Source organism: Talpa occidentalis, unplaced genomic scaffold (assembly GCF_014898055.3).
Source record: "Talpa occidentalis isolate TD23 unplaced genomic scaffold, MPIMG_talOcc4v2.1 talOcc4.16, whole genome shotgun sequence".
Lineage (NCBI taxonomy): Eukaryota > Metazoa > Chordata > Mammalia > Eulipotyphla > Talpidae > Talpa > Talpa occidentalis.
The window spans coordinates 38,257,376-38,277,244 of record NW_023601653.1 but is presented as its reverse complement, the minus strand read 5'-3'; the positions used below and the strand labels follow the sequence as shown (position 1 = coordinate 38,277,244).

General features: G+C 37.7%; 1 protein-coding gene across 1 annotated transcript in view; it reads left to right on the top strand.

The window, feature by feature from the left end:
• Positions 1-19,869, top strand: part of IRAK3 (interleukin 1 receptor associated kinase 3) — a 49,211-nt gene that overhangs the window by 16,913 nt on the left and 12,429 nt on the right. The window contains 6 exon segments of the mRNA XM_054696762.1: positions 2,846-2,910; positions 3,494-3,548; positions 4,280-4,431; positions 6,942-7,006; positions 9,753-9,867; positions 11,277-11,395. Coding sequence (XP_054552737.1) covers positions 2,846-2,910; positions 3,494-3,548; positions 4,280-4,431; positions 6,942-7,006; positions 9,753-9,867; positions 11,277-11,395 — 571 coding nt within the window.

Here is a 19,869-nt window from a genome sequence, read left to right as displayed (position 1 = left end):
TTCATCCTATCAAGGTAGTGTATTATATTAATTAATTTTATGATATTAAACTAATCTTGGATTGCTGGGGTAAGCCCACTTGACCATGATATACCTAGTGCTTATTTGTTCGTGGATTTGGTTTACAAGTATTTTATTGAGGATTTTTGCATCTACATTCATAAGGGATATTGGTCTGTATTTTTCTTACGATGTTTCATCTGTAACTGATATTAGGGTAATACTGGTTTCATGGAATTATTGGAATTTGTTCTTGCCTCTTCTTTGTTGGAAGGAGTTGTGAAGAACTGGTGTTAAATCTTCTTTAAGTGTTCAGTAAAAACTCACCTGTGAAGCCACCTGTGTGGGGGTTTTCCTTTGTGGGAAATTTTTAAATATTACTTCCTTCTCACTCTCACTCAGGGTTATAGGTCCATTCTGATTGTATAATTCTTCATGGACTAATTTCAGTATTTTATGTCTTTGTAAGAATCTGTTCATGTCATGTGAGTTATATAAATTTTTGACATACAGTTGTTCGAAGTATTCTTTTTTAATTGTTTTTGTTTCGTAAGGTTGGTAGTTATGTCTTATTTTTGTTCATGGTTTTAGCATTTTGAATCTCTTTGTTGGTCAGTCAAGCTATAAGATTGTCAATTTTGTTGATTTTTTCAAGACTCAGTTTCAGGTTCATTGGTTTTCTCTTTTGTTTTTCAAATATTCTCTATTTCATTTATTTCCGCTCTAATCTTCCTTCCGTTTCCTTAAATTTAGCTTGCTCTTCTTTTTCTAGTACCTTTTAGTGAAAGATTAAGTTACGATCAAGATGTTTCTTCTTTTTTAAGGTGAGTATTTATACCTATAATTTCTCTTTAAGCACTAATTTTACTCCATGTCTTAATTTTTGGCAGTTGTGTTTTTCTTTTCATTCATCTCAAAATGCTGTCTAATTTCCCTTGTGATTTCTTCTTTGACTCATTAGTTATTTATGAATTTGTTATTTAACTTCCATGTATTTGTGAATTTTCCAGATATCTACTTTAATTCCATTGCTAACAGAGATTTTGCTTTGTCTGATTTTAATCCTATGAGACTAGAGAATGTTTAATGTTTAAATGTTTAATGTTTAAATATACATGTATTATTCTATTCTGGCAGGAATAATCAATTGGTGTCAGTTGGTTTATAGTGTTTGGGAAAGTTTGTTATCAATTATGTTCCTTTGCTTCTTTTCTAAGCAAAATAATTTAAGAAATGTTAGAACATAAGTTAGAAAAGTTAGAAGATAAAATAATTTTTTTCTAAAATCTAAATCAAAATGTCAGAAATGACATAAAAATATAACAGGGTTTAATTTTTTTTAAGATCTATTTTTTGTTTATTTATGCATATAAGAACTGGGGAATAGGCCAGAGGTGTGGGGGTGAGAGGATTCACCAAAGACAGAGTGGGGAGCAGAACAGGCGGATCTACTGAAATTCACTGCTGAAGGGAGCAGTGGGCGAGACAGGAGAGGTCTGGTCTACTGCATCATGTTGGTTAGCTCGTTGGCCAGACTCGAAGTCATGTCACAATGACTGAATATAATTGATAGCACTAAGACTTTAACCCCTGAGCCACCAGCAAGGCCCTATAACAGGGTTTTAATTTTTTAAATTTATTTATTTATACAAGAACCGGGGTACAGGCCAGATGCGTGGGAGGGTGAGAGAATTCACCAGAGACAGAGCAGGGAACAGAACAGGCAGACTGACAAACTACACTGCTGAGGGGAGCAGCAGGTGCAACAGGAAAGGTCTGCTGTGCCATGTGGGTAGCTCCCTGGGTGAATCCTCTCACCCCCCCCACACCTCTGGCCTGTACCCCAGCTCTTGTATGCATAAATAAATAAATCTTTAAAAATAAATAAATAAAAATGCACACACCCCTCTAATATCTTATGACCCAAAATAAACTAACCCAGGGATATATAATTCTAAATTTGTAAAAATTTAGAATGTATGTGCAAAAAATGGTAGTGTTGCTTTTTCCTTTTAATTTTGTACTTCATATTTTAATATTTTTAATTATATCTAGCAATTTAACATAGACATTTTTAAAAGATTTATTTATTTTTGCATACAAGAACTGGGGTACAGGCCAAAGGTACAAGTGGTGAGAGGATTCACCAGAGACAGAGTGGGGAACAGAACAGGCAGACTTACTGAAATACAGTGCTGAGGGGAGCACTGGGCAAGACAGGAGAGGTCTGCTGTGCCATGTGGGTAGCTCCCTGGCCTGCTGGGGATCGAACTTTTGCTGCAGAGGCTGTGGTTAGCTTCACAGTGCTGTGCTTAACACCCTGCACCACCAGGGAGGCCCAGCTGTTTATTCTTTAAGTCAACAAAAGTATGTTTCTATAATATTTGATCCTTAGAAAGTTTTTCTTTTTTTTTTTAAATATTTATTTATGCATACAAGAACTGGGGTACAGGCCAGAGGTGTGGGGGTTGAGAGAATTCACCAGAGACAGAGTCGGCAACAGAACAGTCACAGTGACTGAAATACACTGCTGAGGAGAGCAGCCGATGAGTCAGGAGAGTTCTGCTGTGCCATGTGGGTAGCTCCCTGGCTGGGGATTGAACTCGTGCTGCAGTGGCCTCAGATAGTTTCATAGGTTGCCTCTCAACCCCTTGCACCAACAGGGAGGTCCCTTTAGAAAGTTTTTCCATTTGCAAGCATTCAGTGGGAATGAACTGAGCTTTAGAAGTAAACATTACTAGCAAGGTATTTACTTCCACTTGTCTAAGAAAAAAGAAAAAAGTAGGTTTAGTAGGACATAGTTGATTTTTTTGTTTCAATCTGTCTCTCCTTATTTCTCCTTCAGGAACAACTGTGAATCCTTCAAAACATAGCTTTCAAGAAGAAGGAGTTTCTAACATGTCACCTAAGGTAGTGTGTTTATATAGATAGTAACTCCTGAACTTTGTTGCATGTGTAATTGAGCATAACAAAAGACGACAACAGAAAAATGCTGAACCCATGGGTGCTTTTTTAAAAACAGAAAATCCTTTGCTCTTTCATTATTCATTGTTTAGTTTGGGATTCAGGAAATCAGAGATTTATAAATACTTGCAGAGTTAAGAGCGATAGCTATGAGTTACACATTTGTCTTAACTCACCTTTTCATTTCTCATTGTAGTTGATGTTTTTCATGTTCCTATTAGTTTTTATTATAGCAAATTAACAGTGATCTTTTTTTTATAACATTAGAAGTCATTTAAATTGGCTTTAACTGACTATGACATTGATACCTGAGTTTTTATAGTTGGCGTAGGTGCTTTATATGGGGAAGAATACTATTGAATAAATAAATTAAAATTCAAATAAATTTTCTTTCTACCAGCTTTTTTCTAAATTAGATTCCATCCTATTGCACTCTGTAGTCCCAGGAGAAGATTTGGATTTCTTTTGAGGTTCTGTTCTTTCTAAACTTATGAAATGGAATTACTTTAGTATGCATTTCTTCTCTTAGGAAACAACCAATGTCACATCAGATGATGTTCTTATTCCTGAACGTAATAAAAAAGGTAAAAAAAACTTTTTCTTTAAAGCATACTTTCTTTTAAGTGAATTTAGAGGAAGATATATCTAATAAACATATTAACTAATATGCGGAATAAGGATCAAATTATTCTGGACATTGAAGTATCTGCTGTTGTGACTGACACAGTTCTGATGGATAATGCTATATTATTTTTATATTGAAATCCACTGACCAATAAAGAAAGAAAGCTCCCTTCACTTTTATTTGATTACCATTTAAATGTTTCCTACCAGTCTCTGCTGTAGATGATTCTTTAAAAAGCTGAAGCATCTTCCTGATTTACTCTGAGGAAGTAAATTAGGCATTTAGAGAATTTGGCTCATGAAAAAGTGTTCCTGTCCATCAGACTTGGAAAATATTGTTTAATCATATAAAGATTTCCATTTCTATAACTTTCAAATTGGTTTTCGGTTCATAGTAAGTCAACAGCAATATGTTAATCTAATGACAAGGGAACAGAAACTTGGAAAAGTTTGCCCAACTAAGCTCTCTGGCTGATCTCTTTGGAAAGGTGATAGAGTCACGGTGCTTCCAAGAGTGGTGGGCGCCAGACCTGAGTAAAAGTGGAGAGCACATGGCGGGCTTCAGTTTTGGTTTTAACTTTCCATTAGACCCATGTGCTTCAGTAAGTAAGTCCTGGTTCTTTATATTGGTGGCAACAGTTCTTAAAAAGAGAGAAGGTAACTTATCTTTTCCCCCATTTTTCTTCCTAAGGAATACCATTTAAATCTTCCATCAGCTTTCAAAACGTTCTAGAGGGAACAAAAAATTTCCACAAAGACTTCTTAATCGGAGAAGGGGAGATGTTTGAGGTATACAGAATGGAACTCCAAAACCAAGCATATGCCATTAAATTATTTAAACAGGTATGGAAAGAATTGCTACCACAGGATACCAATTCCATGTATTTGCTCATACTTCATTTTAAAACATGTCATTTTTCATCAACAATGAAAGGTGTGTTTGAATATAAAATTTCATAAATGGAAATAAGATATATGATCTCAGTTGACTGGAGAAATAAATGAGAAATTAATGCCTGCCTGAACCAGGGCAGAGACAGTGGGGATGGCAAGGGGAGGACATGGCTATAAAATGAGGTGACATGAGCCAATCTAGTGAGGGCTGGAGAAGTGTGGAGAAGGAGGACTATAAGGTGATTCCTACTATGCTTAGACAGTAGAGCTTTTTTTTTCAAATAAAAATTATAACCTGATTTCTTCATTTCCCTGAATTGCATTTCACTCCACTAATTCTATATAAACATCTCAAAATTTCTTCGAAGATGAATGAACTAATAAAGAAATGAACTGATCTACTGGTAAACCATTCAACAAAAAGAATGTGTTTGTTCTAGCGTGGCCTAACTGAAGCCTGTTCCTTGGGACCAGTGTGTGTTCTGGCACTATTTGTGTGTTCTTGGTTGAATCCTAGCACCATTCCTCAAAGGCTCATTCCATCTGTTTTCCTCTTCTTCCTGTACCTGCCAACTCACACTGCCTTTGGGGAGTTTTCTGTCCAAGAATCTGACTTCAGAATGGGTATAAGTTCCCCCTAGATCCCTTTTCCTTCCTGTCCCAGAGACAGTGATCATTTCCTTGAGAGCCTCCAACCCCCAGCATGGTTGTGGGGACCTCCTGAGTGTAGAGACAGCATCATCACATTATCGGTAGTATTGATTTTTTCATCCACCTCTCCCAATGGACTAGATGATTTTCTTTAAAGAGCTTGTATTTATCTTTGGATCCCAGGCCCTTGTTACAGGGCCTCATAAATGTTTGTTTAATGAATTGAATAAACCACATCTGCCCTTTTCAAGAATTTAGTTGCTAATCACTCTTAGTGAAAAGATAGTAGATAACAAAGGCACCGAAGACCTACAAACTCTACAAAGTCTTCTGTGTGTGTTTGTGTGTGTGTGTGTGTATAAAGTCACCTATTAAGAAAGTATAGGAAAAATGAGAAAATTTAATGAAACCTTAGCCACAGAGCATCTTTTACCAAAAACAAACAATCAAAAAAACACAATATGGTTTTGTAACATTGGGGCATTAATTTCAATAACCTTTCATAGAGGCAGGGAAATGTGTTTTGTGTGTTAGATCATTGCATCCAAATCACCTGGAGATCTTAAAAATGTAGATTCTGATTCAGCACACCTGGGCAGAAACCTGAGATTCAGCATTTCTCATGAGTTCCCAGTGAAGCTGATGTTTCTTGTCCATAAGCCACACTTTGAGCAGCAAGTATTAGATTAGCAGGATGAACACAATAACTGACCCCTTCACTTTTCAGATTAAGAAACCTATGACCTCAGGGGGTCTAAGTGACTAACAGAAAACTCACAACACGTGAGTAAAGTTAGAGACAGACCTGATACCCTGTCCTCCTGGCTCCCATACAACATTTTTTGGTCTTTGATTTTATATACAAATTTTCATAAAGGGATCCTTAAAAATGATTTGTTACTGTCATTAATTGTTTATGACTTCCAAAATTCCTAAATTTCTCACTCTGTGTTTCTGAGTGCAAAGATATGAAAACTCTGCCCCATCTAGGAATTTGCAAATGATAGGCCCTTACAGCTGATGGGACCTAGGAATATGCTTAATTCAATTCTTCCATGGTGGAAGTTTACAATCTGAGATTCAGAAACGTGTAATGTCCTGAGGTATATGGAGGTATTGAGAACGGTGCTAGGTACACAGCAGGTCCTCAGTTTAATATCAGTGTCTTCATTAATTTGTTCAATAAATATTTATATGTCAGGCACTGGGCTAGCTTCTGAATTTTCTTTTTAAATAAAGCATTGGGATTTTCATTTGCTTAGTAAGCCCACCTTTTCTAAATTAATACAAAGGAAAAATTAAACCAACAGATGCAAAGGACACAAGTCATACCAGCCTGATCAGTGAAGTTTCTTCTAATCAGAACACAGTCATCACCAGTTGGATTCTTTGTGAGATTGAGTTATTGCATTTTCTTTAAATAACTGTAAATAAGCAAATATTAAAAATGAACATTGATATAAAAAATTAAAAAGTAAATAAATGAATAACGGTACTATTTTTGAATTTATGTTAATGTCAGAAAAATATGGTGAGTGAGTTTGATGGCAACATGATACATAGCATAAGCAGCTTTTAATTCAGTAGCAGTTTGGTTCTAAATCTATTTTGGGGTTAGTGGAGTTTTGAAAATCTGATGAAAGCTAAGGATCCTCTCCCCAGAAAAATGTTCATATGCATTTATACCAAGAAGTTCATCTAATTTCAGGGAGACTGAAATTAGAAGACTGAAATTCCTGGATTAAGAATTCCAGAAATAAAGGTCCTTCCCTTACTTTTCTTCTTATTTTTTTCTGTATGATACTTAGGCAAAAAATGTGCACTGGAAGAAACAATGGAAGAAGTTTTTATCTGAGCTTGAAGTTTTATTACTGTGAGTATATTTTGTCTGGAATTTCTGCCTTTGTGTCTGATTTTCATTTTTGTTCATCTTTGATTCCATAACAGTGCTTTGCATGGTTGACATTTAATAAATGTGGGGTGGATATTAGAATACTGGCTAAGTTTTTGACATCTGTTTTACTCTATTCCTTAGAATACATCTTAAAACAGGCCATTTACATAATTCCCTTGAACATATTTTAACAAGAAGCTGTCACAAAGAAGTGGGTTAAATCATGTGTGACTAACATAGTGGAATATAAAATAATTCTTAGAACATTAAAATTGTATATACTTTACCATTTCCCCCTTCCTTAGAGACATTCCAGTCAAGAAACTGTTTCATCCGTTAAACCCTCCTCAGAAAGTGTTTTAGACAAAGAAATCAAGTGCTTTTGATGTGCATATGATTTTCTGGGAATTCATTCATGAGCCTGAGATTCCTTGGAGACAAACCAAAATGACTTCATTTCATATATATATATTCGTATTTGCAGCTTGCATCCTGCCTCATTGAAGGTCCCTAACCGTATAGAGTTCACTCATCACCCTTCACATATAGAAAATGTTCTTTTCAAATGTTTTCTAAACCTCTGTGTAAAGGGGGAAAAGGGGATGGTAAGGAAACTGTATACTAAACTCTTCACCTTTTATACCTGAGACCAGAAATCAAAACATTAGCGGCTAATCATAAAAACTTAATGAGTATAGTTTGTTCAACAGAAATCTAAAACCAAAATTGTAATAGAGGGTTTGTGTTTAAACTTTATTTGCTTGTGGATCAGTAATAAGTTCAAACATTTCAGAATTTCAAAAGTGCGTAAGAGTAAACCAAAAAAAGATTTTCTTCCACTACCATCCAACCGCCCAGCTGACTTAACACAAAGGCAATGGAGTTGTCAATTTCTTGTATGTTTTTTCATATATGTATTTTTTTGCAATATATGTATTTTGTTTTCTCAGTTTCCTCTTTTCACACAAGAGGTACCATAAATATATTATGTAGTCCCCATAGAATTTCCTCCCCCAATTCACCCGTGCACCATCACCACAGTCCCCTGTGCTCCTCCCTCCCTGTGATCTGTCTCCTTCCTCCTCCCCAGCAGGATGTCTCTGGTTTATAATTGTCTGTTTGGGAGTTATGATTTTATATGAACTTTTGGGAGAGGTAGTTCAGGTTATAGAAGAGAAACAGATTCATAGAGATGAAATAACTTACCCAAGTTCACAAAGCTGATAGAAAGAAGACTCATATTCAAACCCACATTTGTCTGTAGTTCAAGCCTGTGTTCTCTGCACATCGTGGTCGCTTGCATCATGTTTTATCTGTAGTAGACACTCCGAAATACTTGTGGAATTGATTTTGAAAGGTATCAGGAGTCTACTGATCTTTATATATATAAAATCTCAGTGACAAAAATTTGTAGTGAAAGGAGGGTGATGGGTCCATAGACTCGAAACCAATGATCTTTCTCTGTGGCATCTTCATGTTCCTAATCTTGCTGGCTTCTAAAAAGTCCATTTTTCTGATTAATCAGTAATATTTTTAAATAAGCAAATGGTCATTTCCACTCTGAACAACAGAGCAGAGCACAGCTATGACTGTGTCTATTTACTGCTTTCAAAAGATTTCTATCTTTTTGACTTATTTTAATTTGCAAGCAAATTGACCATCTAGTGGTGTAGATCAACTATGTGAGCCACCCAAGACACCAGTTCAGTTCCTTACCAGTCCATTGTTTTTTATCTTATAGATATGGACTGAGGTGCAGGGATCTGATGTCCCAAAAGTTTCACACATATTGAAAAATAAAATCCTCTTCCCCAAAACTCAGTAAATGGTGTGTGTTAAAAATGTAAATAAGTAAAAAATAAAATCTCTCTGTGTGTTTGTATACACACATGCATACTTCCTTCCTAGAGGAACGGCAATAAAGGGAATCAGAGGAATATATTTATGAAAGTTTTGCTACTGAAGAAGTGAATAATGGATTCCTTTATAAATTAGAACCATTTTTAACAGTAGCTTTATTTATTTTAATAGCCACAAGCATGCCTACAACATATGAGTAGTCCAGTAAATTGTTGTTGAATTGAATTGCATTATAGAATGTTTGAATTTCACATATTATATCTTTCATAGTTGTTACCTGGGTCTCCTTGGCTTTCACAGTGATGACAAATACATACAAGCAATAGTTTTTAAAGGAAAGGAACCTGAAAAATGTATGCAGTACTGACAGAATTCTGTAATTTAAAAAAGCAATGATATATTTTTTCACCATTAAACTCTACTAGTCAGATGGATTTTAGATAAGAATACAAGCTTTAGCTGTGGGACTGATGCCTGTACAATACCTGACATAGTACTCATAAGTGATGCATGACCAGTATTCTACACTCTTGTTTTGGTGCCTTTACTTATACATGTATATCTGAAGCAATGAGATGAATAGTTTCAGTTGCATATTCTTTACTGAGTAACTATGTTATATTAGGTTTTGTGTTGGTAAAATAAATTCATATCAAATTGTGTTCTCTATTTTTGCAAACTTCCCAATACCCCAGATCTTAAGAAAACTTTACTCTCTTAAATTTTCTGTCTTATATTTGAGTATTTTATTTACATTTGACTGTAGACCTATTCCCCATCCCACCTTACCACTCCCCAATCAGAATGTTGTTCATTTCCTATTTGAATAAACAATTTGATGGATTTAAAAATCTTTTGTTTCAAGGTTTCATCATCCAAACATAATAGAGTTGGCTGCATATTTTACAGAGACTGAAAAGTTCTGTCTGGTGTATCCATATATGAGGAATGGATCACTCTTTGACAGATTACAGTGTGTAGTAAGTCATATCTGTTTCTCTGCCCCATACTCTGACCCTCTGAAGCCCGGTGGGAATGGATGACACCTTCTGAGAGCTGGAGACCAATGCATGTTCACACGAAGGGATAGCAAATAGGTTTCCGAAGGAGGTAGAGGACTTCTCCATAAACTGATTTCTTTCAGAAGGCTGCATAAATACCCAAGTTACTGTGTGTTGATCAATATGACAAGCAGAAGAATTGCTGGATCTTTCTTCTGATTGGTTCCCTATCTCAAATTTTTTTACATTAGCTACTTCTGTTTCTCAGATATTTTGATTTGCATAACTTTGCACATAGTACCTTTTGATACCAAAGAGAAAAATAAAATGATACAGGTCCCCAAAAGAGGAGATTGAATAAATGCCATGATTTCTTATGTTTTTGAAAGATACATTTGGAAATTGTCTCCAAATGTTAAATTTCAGTTAGCATGATAATAAAAGCAAATCAGTTTCAATTATGCATACTGCTGTGCCAGAAATGATTTTTAAAATCTTTTTAAATCATCCTTTGTACATAGTAACCATATTTTGATTAAACTAATATTAAATTTATTAGATATTTCCATTGTCTATAAAGAAGCTCAGAACCGTTCTCAAGAGTAGTAGCAAACCTATCCTAAATTTAAAATAAGTTACAGTAAATCAAAATGTTGATTGATCCATCCCATTCCACTTCACTACCAGCTTCAATCCTGGAATATATGTGTATTATTTTTATAACAAAGTTAACAGTTGGCATTTTTTAATTTTTTAAAAAGATTATTTATGCATACAAGAGCTGGGGTACAGGCCAAAGATGCGGGGGGTGGGGGGGGTGAGAAGATTCACCAGAGACAGAGCCGTGAGCAGAACAGGCAGACTGAGTGAAATACGCTGCTGAGAGGAGCAGCGGGCGAGTCAGGAGAGGTCTGCTGCACCATGTGGGTTGTTCCCTGGCCAGCCAGGGATAGAACTCATCCTGCAGAGACTGCGGATTGCTTCATAGTGCAGTGTTTAACCCCCTGCGCCACCAGGGAGGCCCTATATTTCTTTTTTTTTTTAAGATTTATTTATTTATGCATACAAGAATTGGGGTACAGGGCAGAGGGGCAGGGGATGAGAGGATTCACCAGAGACAGAGTGGGGAACAGAACAGGTGGATTGACAGAAATACACTGCTGAGGGGAGCAGCAGGCGAGACAGGAGAGGTCTGCTGCACCACGTGGGTCACCTCCCTGGCCAGGGATTTAACTCATGCTATAGTGGCTGTGGATAGCTTCATAGTGCTGAGACTTACCCTCTTGTGCCACCAGAGAGGCTCTGTACTGGTTTATTTCTAAGTAATCAATGCATGTATGGTTTTTACTCAGAAAGTACAATCAAACCAACTGCTATTGTCTTTCTAGGATAACACAGCTCCACTCTCTTGGCACATACGAATCAGTGTGTTAATAGGAACATCCAAAGCCATTCAGTACTTGCACAACACGGAACCATGCTCGGTCATCTGCGGCAGTATATCAAGGTAAATTATCCCGAAACTTCGGGTTACACCTACAAGTCCCTTTAGTCAACACAGGTGAATCAAACTTCACACTATTCACTGTATGTAGTCTCTCTGATACTATGTGTGTGTTAAGAGCTTTCATTTAAGTATTTAAAATCTTGCTTTTTTTTATTAATGAAAATGTGTACATCAAACTCAAACAGCTATATTTATGGTTGCCAAAAGGAAAGTTTATCTTATCTTTGAGGATTATTATTATTTTTTATTTGTGCATACAAGAACTGGGGTATAGGCCAGACGTGGGGGGCCGTGAGAGGATTTCACCAGAGACAGAGTGGGGAACAGAACAGGCAGATTCACTGAAATACACTGCTGAGGGGAGCAGTGGACACTGGGGATCAAACTCATGCTGCAGCGGCTGGCAATAGCTTGATTGCGCTGAGATTTTAACCCCCGAGCCACCAGGGAGCCCTCCCCCTTTGAGGATTATTAATGAACAATATAAGATAGACAGTTCTGTATATCTTATTAATTATACCTTCTAGCAAGCTGTGAAATGAACCTGTACTAATCTCACTTTTTTTTTTTTTTTAAACTGAGGTATAAGGAAAGGTTAAGTGTCTTAAGTGGAGATTCCTAGCAAGATAACAATGGTAAATGGCAATTAAAATTCTTTGTCCTTGAGTCTCCAGTGTCTTCTTGATTCTACTGAGCCAGCTGCCTCTTAGCTTTGTATATTAATCTGTGACAAGCTGAGCAGCAACTCCTTTGTTCATTTTTGAGACCTGAGAAAATTAGAAGCAACATCTCCCATCTTTCTTCTTTAATAGACATAAGAACATAAAGAATCATTCAGCTATTATTAGCTATCCTGGAGCAACCTCATCCCCAGTGAATTTTCCCTATAGTTTTTTATCACGGAGCTGTCCAAAAGTAGGTAAATATACTTTTGCTGAATAGCAGGGAAGACTGAATTTTAAAGGCTGCTGTCTCTTCTTACCCAATCTCCGAGGATATTGAAAAAAGCTTTTAGTGTGCTTTTGAGCTGACAGAAGAGGGGCTGATTGCTTACTTCTTTGCTTTTCTAGTGAACATGACCTCCACATGAAAAGACTAGATTTTCACTTAGTGGGAAGAACTCCCTATACCTGTCTGTTCTTGATGCAGTGTCAATTCATCAACTGCTAGTAGACCACAGAGTCAGCATAAAATGGGTGCATCCATAGGGGACCTGGGTCACATACAGACTGTGAAGATCTCAGGGTTCAGTGAAATTAGCCACTAGGGTCAGTTCCAAAGGGATTTGTGGTCTTCCAATCCTAAAACTATCCCTCTTCCACCCAGCTTGCAACCAATTCAGCAGAGTAGTGCTCAAATACATGTTCTAACTGAGTAAATACATACATACATACATACATACATACATACATACATAAAATCTAGAATTTTGTGGTTGATGTTCTTCCTTTAGTTTAAACTCTAAGTTAGCATAAGTTTATTTTAAATCCCAAGCAATAACATGTTCAATTTATAAGATTTTTTTGTGCCTTTGACCAGGTTATTAAATCCTTTCAAAAAAGCAGAGTTTGATAAGTAAGAGGGGCAAAAAGGAAGAGAGTGTCAGATTCTAGTGCTTAATGCAGAAGGGGTCAGGGATGGCCACTAACCAGAGAAGGGAAGCATTGGGGTGGAGGGTCCAGCCCACACTCTGTCACCCAGGTTTTCCAGGGCTAACAGTAGAGGAGATTTAGATGTGTCTCTCCCATACCTCTGTCATGGGAAGAGGTTAGAGCACAGGCTGAGGCCCTGATTTCTGCTTTCTTGCTCTTAGTGTGTTCAGGTAGGATCCCAGGCTCAGAAGCAGAGATTTGCCTGCAGGAGATTTCGTAGGGAATACTCTCTGGAACAGCAAATGTAAGGGAGGGGAGAAGAAAAGGAAGGCAGAGTTGGGCTGTGTTATTGTAACAGAAGCCTTGACTAATGCCATGGTGAGCACTGATGTTGGGGTGGCCTATCAGAGATATCTGAAGGTAAGGCAAGCTGCTCGGGCTTTTCACCCCTACTCCCTACCAGCCTTGACTGGGCCTATAACTTGGGTGACGCAGCAGTTCCCAAGCTGGGGCTTAGCAGTGAGAAACTAGCAGCCAGCCTTTCTCGTCTGGGCTAGCAGTATCTCTGGCATGGGGGCATCTGGGCCACACCACTGCAGCCACCACAGCCCTGCAGGAGGGTTTGATTGGATGGCACTCTGCAAAATGTAACCAAGTGATTTCCTCTTTTCTGTTACTTTCCTTCTTCCTACTCTTCTTTCTTACTTCAGTACCCATTGTTAATTAAATCAGAGATCTGATTTAAGAAGCTGACTTTTCATTTCACATGTGTTTTTGAGCAAATTGCTTACCTTCTATAGTGCCCAGTTTTTCCCTCTGCAAAAAAAATACTAAAAAAAATGGCAACTTCTGTCTCTTAGGGTTAAGTGAAATAGCATTTCCATGGTGCTTAGCAAAGAATTCTCACTCATCAATGGTAGCTCCTGTTATAATTGGTGAAGAAGCAGTAAGAGTAGCAGTGATAGAAGCTAAAAGATGTGCTGGCCAATCCGTCTTTTTACTTCTTCTTTTACTTACTATCTTAGTCCCTTTGGGCTGCTATAACAAAAACACTAAAAATGGGTAGCTTATAAACAATATACATTTATGTCTCATAGTTCTAAAGACCAGGAAGTCCAAGATCATGGTGCCAATCAATTCCGTGTTTGGTGAGGGCCTGTTTTCTGGTTCCTAGATTACTCTTTTCTCTGTGTCCTCACTTAGAGGATGAAGTGAGAAAATCTCTCTTTTTTTTTTTTTTTTTTTTTTTTTTTTAAATATTAAATTTTATTTTTATATTCCCCCATACAATTGCAAACGCCCCATTCTGACCCCAATCCTTCCCCTCCCGCCCCCCATCCCCCAAAAAGTGTCTCTGGTTCATAGTTTTTTTGTTGATTTTGATTTTCACTTTCTTATATTCATTTTCCTGGTCCCTTATTTAAGTTTTCTAGATTCCTGCTATGAGTGAGACCATCCGGTATTTTTCTTTTTCTTTTTGGCTTATTTCGCTGAGCATGATCCCTTCCAGTGCCATCCATGTTGCTGCAAATTGCATGTGTTTATCTTTTTTGAATGCTGAGTAATATTCCATGGTATATATGTACCACATCTTCTTGATCCAGTCATCTATTTTTGGGCATTTGGGTTGTTTCCAAAGCTTAGCTATTGTAAACAGTGCTGCTATAAACATAGGAGTGCAGGTGCTCTTTGGAATTGATGTTTCTGTGTCCTTTGGGTAAATACCTAGGAGTGGAATTGCTGGATCATATGGAAGCTCTATGTTTAGTAGGTCCAGAAATCTCCACACAGCTCTCCATAGTGGTTGGACCAGTTTGCACTCCCACCAACAGTGCACAAGAGTTCCTTTTTCTCCACATCCTCGCCAACATTTGTTGTTGCTAGTTTTTTTAATATGTGCCATTCTCACTGGTGTGAGATGGTATCTCATGGTAGTTTTGATTTGCATTTCCCTGATTACAAGTGATGTTGAACATTTTTTCATATGTCTGTTGGCCATTTGCATTTCCTCTTCAGAGAAGTTTCTTTTTAGCTCTTCTGCCCATTTTTTGACTGGATTATTTTCTTTGTTGTTGCTGAGTCTCATCAGCTCTTTGCAGATTTTTGTGATCAGTCCTTTATAATGAGAAAATCTCTCTTTGGCATCTTTCACAAGGCACTGATCCCACTCATGTGCGGAGCTCTCTTACCTTAATCACCCCACAAAAGCCCCAACTCCCAGTGCCGTAACCTTCAGGGCTAGGATTTCAGCATATGACTTTTGAGTGCAGAGAGACACAAAAATTCTCTACCGCTTCCCTCCACCATCAATTTATTGTGTTTGAAAAGTGGACCTATAAACTAAGCTTTATTTTAAGAAAAAGCATTTCTGTGTTAACATATTTATTGAAACCTATTTTGAAAACGACATTCATTTCAGTTCACAAATATTTGTGGAATGCCCCTTGTGCACAGGACATTGTATTAGCCAAGAGCAGGGAAATATATTGACTGTCAATGTCTTATCCTTGAAGACTCCACCTGGTGATCAGAGACATAACACAAATCAGAAACTATGTGATGCAGAGTGAATATGCCCAAGGTATGGCTGGTATCAAAAGGCTTCTTCTAGGTAGGTTGTTCCAAGCAGTCTTTGAAGAGATGGGTTATAGCAATGGATTGGTTGAGAGAATGGGAGAGAAGATTCCTGATTTAGGTGATAATTTGTAAAGAATTGCCAAGTATAATGAAAGAAGACAAATCGGTAGATTGGACAGGAAAAGATAAGGTTGGAGAATAAAGATGAGACTGGAGAGGAGTAAGGATTGTGATGGGTAGGATGTTGCCTGTGACCTTGAATATTGACTAGGCTGAGGACCTAGGTTTCATAAATTAGGCAGTCAAGAGGGACTCAAACTTTTCTGGGGTTGAAGTGGAAACAAATTCTAGAGTTTCTTAGGTCTTCTTACAATGTAAAAAGAGGCCATTTCTTCTAGGCCAACATCCCAGGTTACTTTGGATGTGACAAACTATAAATCATTTAATTAATACTGCTAGACAAAATGCCTAATGGGTGATATAGATACAGAATAACAAAAGAGATCTGATCAGAGATAGGGAGAATTTCATTGAAAGAGCATGATTTAAACTGCCCTTTAAGTGCAATTTAAATGATAAGAAATGCAACTCAACATGTTTTGTTTTTTTTTTTTTAAATAGTTACCAAAGGGGTTACTCAAGACTATTTCCTTTTTGGGTTTTCCAAAGGGTTCGAGGACTGAGACATAGCCATCCATAGTGTGCACCCACCCAGGAGGCACTAGGTGTGGAGCCTCAGGCTTATGGGCATTTATTCGAGAACTATGGTTTCCCAAGGGCTCATTAATGTGTCCCCGTCTGTCCCAGAACAAATCAGACCCTTCCACAACTACGAAACTCTGGGCCTTTCTCCTGAGCCTGCCAGCAGAGATGTTAATTAGTGCCAACTATAACAGTAGATTTTCCCTCTTCCTTTCATTTCATGATGTGTACACCTGTTCCCTTGAAACTGGAGTAAGACCAACTCATTTATTCAGGGCACTGAACATCTGTCAGATGGTAATGCCATTCAGTCCCCAGCAGTCTTGGTCAGACGTGAATTGGCTGACCCAGATTACCCTCCTGAATCTATTTTAAATGAATCCTTCACTTCACTCTAAACTTGGGCCTCCCTGATTCTTGGATCCTCTGTGTACCACATAGTGCTTTAGGAAGATCTAAAATCCCTACTCCTTGACCCGTGTTGTATTAATTTTCTAAATCTTTGTAAGGAAAGGCAGTTTTTTTTAATTTATTGTAACTCCCTGAAAACTGGTTCAAAAATGACATCTCAGAATGTGTTAATGGTGGCCTTTTCTATGAGTAAGTCAGTGCTCTGTTTTGTTGGAGTGAGAAATGGAAGATATTTATTTTCTTTTCTGCATTTGTGCTTCAGACTCATGAATCACAGAAGAGTCTATCACACGTCCTTTGACATTATTAAATAGTATTTTAACAGTATGAAATAATGTGCATAAACTGAGATTTGGTGAAAAAGTCAAACTGACATAGGACAAAATGACAATTATAGCCAAATATCAATAAGATTTTATTTAAATGAAGAGACTATAGGGCTTTTTTTTTTAATGGTTTATTTTTTACTTCCACTGTTTTTAAAACTTGTATTTAAGGACTGTGTTACATTCTGATAACAGAAATAAATTGTATTAGGAAAAATAACTTGGCATCAGACCTTTCTATCTCAAGCCAAGTAATCAGAAATGCCCAGAGGAGTGCAAACTGGTCCAACCACTGTGGAAAGCTGTATGGAGATTTCTGGACCTACTAAACATAGAGCTTCCATATGATCCAGCAATTCCACTCCTAGGTATTTACCCAAAGGACACAGAAACATCAATTCCAAAGAACACCTGCACCCCTATGTTTATAGCAGCACTGTTTACAATAGCTAAGCTTTGGAAACAACCCAAATGCCCAAAAATAGATGACTGGATCAAGAAGATGTGGTCCATATATACCATGGAATATTACTCAGCATTCAAAAAAGATAAACACATGCAATTTGCAGCAACATGGATGGCGCTGGAAGGGATCATGCTCAGCGAAATAAGCCAAAAAGAAAAAGAAAAATACCGGATGGTCTCACTCATAGCAGGAATCTAGAAAACTTAAATAAGGGACCAGGAAAATGAATAACTATAAGAAAGTGAAAATCAAAATCAACAAAAAACTATGAACCAGAGACACTTTTAGGGGGGCGGGGGTGGGAGGGGAGGGATTGGGGTCAGAATGGGGGGGCTGCAATTGTATGGGGAATATAACAATAAAATTTATTAAAAAAAAAAAAAAAAAAAAAAAAAGAAATGCCCAGAGGGAGTATTGAGTTACTAATTGAAATCCTGAAGTTATCCTTTCATTCATTCTCTATCATTAATTCTATTAATAAAAAGGTTGATAATCTTATACCTTTGTGGTTTTCTAAATAGTTTAAGAAAGTTTGAGTCAGTATTTAACTTAAAGTGTTAGTTACATTTAAACTATTTAACTTAAATAATTTGAGATTGTCAGTCATTTTTCAGCAGCCTGGTGCTCAAAGTCTGAGCAACACCTTTTATCTTTGCAAAACAAAATGGTGTGGACACTGTCCCTGAGGATGTTCAGAAAGAGTATGGGAAATCCAGGCCCTGCCTCATGCTCTCAGCCCAGTGAACTCTTTGCATTCAAAGCCAGTCGAGATGATCTCAAGTTGGACTTCTTGCTTTCAAATTCTGTGATATTGCACTTACCTGCTTTTGTACTGTGCTATATTCTCACACATCCTGGGGTTGTGACAAGAAAATGAGATGACCCCACATAAAATCCAGGCCAACCTTTGCCCTGATCAGCTCAGGAGTGAGGATAAGCTCATAAGATTAGGAGGAAGCTCCAGAGACCTGCTCACCCTAGCACAGACCTAAAGCAAGCTCCTGAAATGCTGGTTTCCAGAAACACCCTCCCTCCAGTCTTTTCTGGGTCCTTTTCCTTTTCAACACGCTTGCCATGTGTGGCTTGTTACTGGTTAAAGATGTGGCTTTTGCGGGGCCACAGAGATCTCAACACAAATCCCTGTTCAACTACTTCTAGCAGAGTTACCTGAAATAAGTTACTTCATTTCCATGACACTTGGTGTCCTATCTCTTTATCTGGAAACAGTCAGGTTACTACTGTACCTCCCCCCAGGGTGTGGCAATGAAGTGATACCATTTATATAAAATCTAGGGTTTAACAACAAATTATAATTCCTCACAACTAATGGAGACTCACCTCTTCGACCTCCTGGCGTGTTTCATCGAACTGTCCTTGGACTCTTGCACAGCTCATTTTCAGAGCTCCAGTTAGGTGTAACTAGTTATTACAAACTATTTTGAGCAAAAAGCTTTCCCATGACTGATTGTTTTGTCATGAATGATATATATATAGCTAAAAAAAGGATAAAAATTAATTTCATCTCTGCATTGTAATCAACAGTTTTTAATGTTTAATGAGTAGCTGAGTAAAAAGGTATTTCTTTTCCTTGCCTTTAGTAATTTTTATGACCTGTGTTGTTGTATTAATTTTCTAAATCTTTGTAAGGAAAGAGCACTGAACAGGAAAAAAGGAGGGCTAGGCTCTAGTCTTGGCCCCGTCATTTTGCATTTTAAGCTTTTGCATATAGTGTTGTAGAGCAACCCCGATACAAAACGGGGTGCCTGACTGTGGGTCCTCACCCGCACGCTTAAAAGGACTTATTAATGCTCTACTGCAGGCACACGCGAAAGGTTAATAAAAGGTTTATTTACAAGGGAAGGGGAAATGAGGAAATGTACAGCACAGGGAGAAAAGTGGGAGACAAAGTTTTAAATGAGTCCTACCCGATCCGCTGATCAGGAATCCCAAAATGGCGCTCTGAGAGCTGGCCGCGAGCCAGGAGCCGTGAAGCCAGGAGGCAAGCGATAGCGAGCCATTTCAAGGCCCACGTGTTTGGTTTTTATATCCAACCTGGCTGCCCAACTCCACCCTCAGGTCCCAGCCACCTTCCCTTTGGTGGTGACGGGATTTGTCTTTTCCAATGTCTTGATGGCTTTAGTCTGGAGTGAGGGTGGAGTCCACAAAGCCTGTATGGGATTAACTCAGGACATTATTTTCCCCTAACAATTGGATAAGACATCAATCATATGGACCTCATTTACCTCATCTGAAAAAGAAGTATTATATGGAAATGTCAAGTCAATCCTCTTACAACCTCTCATTCCTGGCTGATTTTCCATGTGCAATGTTGAAAAGGAATCTGGGGTGGATGCATTCTGAACTCAATTAGTCATGTCTGCTTAGAATCCAGGCGGTTGT